Source organism: Glycine max, chromosome 14, assembly GCF_000004515.6.
Source record: "Glycine max cultivar Williams 82 chromosome 14, Glycine_max_v4.0, whole genome shotgun sequence".
NCBI classification, from domain to species: Eukaryota; Viridiplantae; Streptophyta; class Magnoliopsida; order Fabales; family Fabaceae; genus Glycine; species Glycine max.
In genome coordinates, this window is record NC_038250.2 from 5,844,335 (window position 1) to 5,850,948 (window position 6,614).

At 34.8% G+C, this 6,614-nt stretch overlaps 1 protein-coding gene across 2 annotated transcripts; it reads left to right on the forward strand.

Annotated features, from left to right (window-relative positions):
• The first annotated feature begins 255 nt into the window (after window positions 1–255).
• Window positions 256–4,729, forward strand: LOC100775682 (BEL1-like homeodomain protein 7). Of its 2 annotated transcripts, none has more exons than XM_006595855.4 (5): window positions 256–467; window positions 1,352–2,407; window positions 2,916–3,268; window positions 3,355–3,415; window positions 3,759–4,729. In XM_006595855.4, the coding sequence occupies exons 2-5, from the start codon at window positions 1,547–1,549 to the stop codon at window positions 4,392–4,394; spliced, it is 1,911 nt and encodes a 636-aa protein (XP_006595918.1). In that variant the 5' UTR covers window positions 256–467; window positions 1,352–1,546; the 3' UTR covers window positions 4,395–4,729. The 2 variants fall into 2 exon arrangements, with proteins under 2 accessions (XP_006595918.1, XP_006595919.1); XM_006595856.4 differs by having other exon boundaries at window positions 261–467; window positions 1,413–2,407.
• The last annotated feature ends 1,885 nt before the right edge of the window (window positions 4,730–6,614 follow it).

Genomic DNA, 6,614 nt, shown 5'->3' on the forward strand with positions numbered 1-6,614 from the left:
AAAATTCAAAGTATAAATATTTTTAGTAAGAGATAAAAAATTATGTTATTTCTGATTTTTTTAATGCTTTTTTATAATTTACACAATAAATGTTTTTATCTTTTAATTTTTTAAGCAATATTCTTGGGATAATAATTAACCAGACTCCTTTATTAATAGAATTAAATAAAATAAGAAGTTGACGTGCGGAAGTAAGCAATTTATTTTTCTTTTGATTTAATTTATTATTAATAATTAATAATCCTTTTATGTTCATTGGTTGGTGCTGCTGTTTAATCCAAAGATAATTTGAAAAAATTTATGTCTTGGGATTGCCACTTGTCTTGGCTTCCCCAAACTGTGGATTCTTGTCTGTAATTTTTGTTCTTAACCTCTCTTCTCTCTTACCTTACTACCATTCTTTTCTCTTCTTTGCTACCAACCTGAATCTCTCTCCCCTGTTCCTCCCTTCTCCTTTTCTCTATCAGGTATTTCTCTTTTCTTTCATAGTTTTCATCTCTTCACTCTCTTTTTTTCTTCTTCTTTATGTGTTTGGCTTTTGTCAACAACAACAGTGCAGAACGAAAAAAAATAATAAAAAAAAAGCTTGAGGTGACTTTGATGATGGTAGATAGTACTTCCCATGGTCACAACTCACAAGCTTTTGTTCCAACAGGAGGGGTGGTGGGGTTAATTTTTCATGATTAAAAGCAGAAATTAGAATGTTAAAAAGCTAATGTGGAGTGGGAAAAAGTTAAATTCTACTTCAAAGGCTTCAGATTTTTTCGCTCATGATTGTTTTATGTTTTTTGATTGACCTATCTTTTCACTTTCACTTTTGTTGTGTGTTCTTCTCAACCTCAACCTGGCTTCTGTGCTTTTCACTTTCAACAACCACCACCACCATAGGGTTTCAACTTTGAAGCTAATTATGTTTATGGGGTTTTGGTTTTGCACCCCGTTTTTGGTTTTGTTTGGTTTTCAGGTTTGTTTGCATCGTTTTCTGCTACCTCGTTTCTCCGTTTTTCACTAACAAAAAAAAAATGAAAGAAGCTTCCTTTGGTCAATTTGCTTAATAGGGCTAGCAAAACTTTTCTTTTCTTAATCTATGGTAATGAAAGTACGCGTTTGGCCAAACCCCTTTAATTCCTCACGCCGTTTAAAGCTTAAGCCAATGTTTTGTGGTTAATGATAGAGCATAGATAGTGATCTAATGTGTTTCTGATTGCTTTTTCTTATGATGTGGTGTTTTTGCTTTATAGCAACGTAATCTTTTCCTTTGATCTTACGTGCTTTCTATTTTATTAATCTTTTCCTTTATCTTCAATAACCTTTTCCTCCCTTTTGGATCATTTTTATTCATTCAATTTAGGTACTCTATTGTAATGAGCTTTTGTTTGTGCAACATCATTATCCTTTCCTCAATCTTGTAGCTGAGGTGACATTATATATTTAGCTCAGCATCACTACTGGTTTCTCGAACCTAAGCAGCGAAGGAGATGTGTGGCTGATTCAATTCTAAAGGGACCAGAAACAAGCACATCTGAATTTCAATTGTTAATTTACCATGTATACGAGCCAAGCCTTTTCTTCAGGGTCCTATGCGGATATGTTGTCTGGGAATCCTCTTTTACCTCATAACTACAGTGAAACTGTAGAAGGACAAAATGAGTTGAAGTTCATCACATCCATGAGGGACACAATGACTATGCAGCCTATTGATGGGCATTCCAATGCCGCCGCCACAGGTGATTCAGAGTCTTTTGTGAATGCTGGAGATTCCCATTCCCATGTTATTCCAAGGACAACACAATTGGGAGTTGTGGAGAGTGAGCAAAATGTACTGAACCAAGGCTTGTCTCTTAGCCTTGGCTCAGTGATGCCTTCTATTGCATCTGTCCCTACCTTTCCATATCAGTATCCCGGCACCAGTTTCTCTTCACTTATGACTGCTTGTATCCCAAATTCAAAGGACTCTTCATCTCATAAAGATGATGAGACCAGCCTACAAAGGGAATTGAGAAATGCTGAGTGCATGGCATCTTTAGCTTCTAGAGGATTTCACAAAAGGGAGGATTTGTATAATCCACATGCCTCAATGTGCATTAGTGAAGGCCGAAATGATGGATTGCAAGGTTTTTCCAACAATGTCTTGAACTCACAATACCTCAAGGCAGCACAGGAGTTGCTTGATGAAATAGTAAATGTCCGAAAGGCTTTGAAGCAAACTGGTTTGGAAAAGCAACAGAGTTTCCGTGATATTGGTTTAGATGGCTCCAAAGATTCAGATGGAAAATCTACCAGCCAATCCGTGCAGATATCTTCAGGCCCCAATGGTTCTGCTGCAAACTCTTCATGTGAGCTATCACCTGCAGAACGGCAGAATTTGTTGGACAAGAAGACAAAGCTTTTGTCAATGCTGGATGAGGTAAACCTGTAGACTTTGTATCATTGAATTAAACAGTTCTTTTCTATTCTGTTGATATAATTGCCCTGATCTGACCCCAGTTCTTTTGTGTTTCATATAGTTGGTCGTCTAATTTGTGTTACACAATTATTTAGTGTATGTTTAGTTTATTTTGAAGTACAAAGCTTTTTTTTTTTCTGTATTTTATCTAAGAACTTTCAACACATACTTTTTTTTTTTTTTCTAATCTTGTATGTTATTTTTTTCCCAGAAAAAAGTATGTGTTGAAAGTGCTATATATTTACTAAGATTCCCAATACACTACTGTGAGTTGTTCACAGAGTAAATACTTTCTCCGTGGTTGATCTTCAGTTATGCAATTTAGTTTTATGCAAATCCTACATTAGTGTTTGATTGAACTGTGTCTACTTAGATACTAAAACAAAGATAGTACTAGTGATGACGGTGATGTGATGAGAGTGTTAACTAGTGACTTAACTCTTAATCCTTTCTTTTGCTCTTCTGGCAGGTGGATAAAAGATACAGACAGTACTGCCACCAAATGCAGATTGTGGTGTCATCTTTTGATATGGTTGCTGGATGTGGAGCAGCTGAACCATACACTGCACTTGCCTTGCGCACAATATCGCGCCACTTTCGGTGTTTGCGCGATGCCATTAGCAGCCAAATTCAAGTGACTCAAAGGAACCTCGGAGAACAAGAGGGAATACCTCGTCTCCGCTATGTTGATCAGCAGCTTCGGCAACAAAAGGCCCTTCAGCAACTTGGTGTAATGAGACAAGCTTGGAGGCCTCAGAGGGGACTTCCTGAAACCTCTGTTTCAGTACTCCGTGCATGGCTCTTTGAGCATTTCCTTCATCCGTAAGTTCCCCTCCCCTGTTCTTATTTTATTTTTAACTTATGATATTAGATCTAATAATTGTTTCCCAAATTTCATTTGCTACCAGTTATCCTAAGGATTCAGAGAAAATTATGCTAGCAAGGCAAACTGGCTTAACAAGAAACCAGGTACAATAATTAGTGTTTTCTAAATTGTAGAGCATTGTATGTATAAGTGCATGTTTGTGAATGATTAATTGTGGGGAAATAATAACTTTTTCTTAAACTTTTACAAAGCTGATTTGCACTGTCATCTAATTGTAAATTGTTATGTACGACAAATTTGTTAACTTTTACAATAACTGTTTTATAAGTTATATTAACGATGATTTCTAATTGATTAACATTGCAAAATGTTTAAATGTATTCTGTGAAAATTTGTTTTTGATGGGGATCAAACAGTAAAAATAAGTGACTGCCTATAGTTTTAGTCCTGTGACATGTTTGCTAATCTTTATTTGATTCATTTCAGGTGGCAAACTGGTTCATTAATGCAAGGGTGCGTCTATGGAAGCCAATGGTTGAGGAAATGTACAAAGAAGAATTTGGTGATTCTGAGATGAGCAGCAATCTATTATCATCAGAGAACACACTCAAAGCTCCAAGAGATGATGTTCAAGCTTCTGACAATAAAAGGGAAGAGTCCCAGGACAACTTAATAAACGTTGATGATAGTGTTCAGCATCATGGGTTGAAGTTAGATCATGCCTCGGAATTGGACAGAGGGATCCAAAGCAGTGATCATGGAGAAAATGCCATGGATCCTAGAATTGGAAAATTGCAAGGTGACCAAAGGTTCAACATGAACAACAGCAATAACAATAGTCCTTATTATGGTGATGGCTGCGTAATGGCTTCTACTCCTGCCACATATGATTTACCAGAGTTAGGTAACATTGCTGTCGATGGCCACGTGTCGCTTGCATTGGAATTGAGGAACTGTGAAAGCCAAGGATTTGGTGTGTCAAATGATGACATGCATAAACGACATAAGAAAACATTGGCTTCTTCCCCAGAGACTGATTTGCTAGATTACCATTTCACAGACCCAGGAAAGCAACAAAACAAATTTGGCAATCCTCACCTATTGCACGAGTTTGTTGTGTGAAGAAGGGTTGGAGAAAATTCTAAAGTTTTCAAGGGAACTAAGGAAATGTGTACCACCAAAGTAGTAGATAGATAGACAAAAGCCTATGTTGTTGTTGTTAACTTGGTTGCTCATTCTTGTTGTCCACAGTTCATAAAAAGCGATGTAAATCATGAACCGTACAAAAAATATACACGTAGGTATGTGTAGATATATTCTCTTGTAATATCGTGGATGGATGATTGGTTGTATCATGTGCAGGCAATTTTTGTAAGGACAAGGAACTTATCTTGTGCATCATGATGTATAAGGGAATCTTGTCAAAAACGTAAAAGGAGTACTACCATCTATCTGAATGCATTGACTCTTGTGCACATTATTGTAGTTCGTGTCTTTCATGAATGACGATGCTTCACAATTACATGAGGAGTACAAACACATTAATTATTAATATTGTTAATACTATTTGCCATTTGGTTCAGCAGTTAAGGGTGTTTCTGGAAGCCTGATTGATTGGTATTGAACCCAAGTTTTACATTTTCTAAGCAATGAGAATTATGGGCAGGGTTGATGGAATTGATATCCAAAACACTCGGATTTGTTTTAGATTTGTTATGCTCCTTTCGTTCCTTTCATCCGTGTAAGATATCAAGAAATACAATAAATTTTATTGATCTTAATAAAGTTATGAAATTTTTTATTTTAATGTTTTCATTTCTATCTCATAATAGATGTATGTGTAAATTAATTATAGATTAGGTGAAAAATAAGAATATAATTGACAAAAGAATAATTAATGTTTTCTTAAACTTTAAAAATGACAAATAAATTGAACAATTTTTTCTCCTAAAAATCCAACTATTAAAAAGGAACCTAGAGACTAATGGCTTTCATAAGTCTAATTTTGAATTATTAAACTTGATGTAGACGTGTATCTAAATTAATTTTAACCAAAGATTTTGCATTAAAATATCTGTGGCATGGTGAAATTGATTATGGATGCAAACAAATCAAATAGGTATTTCACAAATCATAAAAGAAATTCTTTTGGGGGGTGAGCAAAATATCCATTAATCTCTCTCCTAATGGAAAATCAAATGGACATTAAATCAGCCTCAGCTAATCTCATACTATATTGAAATTGGATTGAAATTTTGGGCCAATATAATCCTAGCTAGGAAGATTAGTAAAACCAACACCTCATGGAAGAATCAATGTTTTCATATTTTCAAGTGTTACAATGATGTGGTGCAATGATATTTGAAAACAATGTGCGTTAGCACGGTTCAGTTAGTGTGTGATTGAGTACAAAGTGAAAGCAGGTGCCATAATTTAAGAAACAAACTAAAAAGGTTGTTTTAATAAAGTAAAGTAAAGAAAGCATTTTCTTTCTTATTCTGCATCCATATTATCTATGAAGGTTCACAGTCACAGATTGACAATCCTAGAGTGAAGAGTGTGCAGAAGCCAGACCAAAGTTTTGACCTCTGCTTTTTGCATGGCACAGAGATCAAATGAACATAGCACAGATTTACTCTGTTCCGATTCAACTTTTTCAGTCTTCAAAAGCTGGAAGGTTGATGCTTTCGCTTGTTGTTTTATGGTCGGGGAAGGTTGGGGACCATGTTGTTTTTCTGTCATTTTCTACGTTGCCAATTTACTTGGCTTCCAAGATAGGGCAGAACAGAACACTGCAGCCTCATAGGTCTGAAATGTAGCTGAGAAAGAGAGGACCCCCTATTGCTATCTTAGAATTATTTAAGGCATGTCAGCATCCTATTGAACTAGTGCCAAAAAAGTTAAGCCTACAAAACTTCCGTATTAACCTAAACTAAGTATAAAAATAATTCACCTATGCTATGAAAAAATTACAAAGGGTAAGTTTTTGAGATAACAGAAGGCATGATTTTACTAATAACACCGAATTGTCTTGGCTATCCACTAATATAAAGTAGCAACATTTATTTTTGTTGTTTCAATCAGGATATTCAAGATTAATCGTGAAAGATAAGATTCATTTAATTAATTAATCTTTTATGATATATATTTTTTTATACACGTCATAAATTGAATTTATGATCACATAAAGGAATAAGATTATGAGTCATGTCTTATTATATTTTATACATCACTTTTTTATTAAATTATATCAATACACTTTTATATATGTGTCTAACCCAATGATTATATTATGTGATTATATATATATATATATATATATATATATATTTTTTTTTTTTT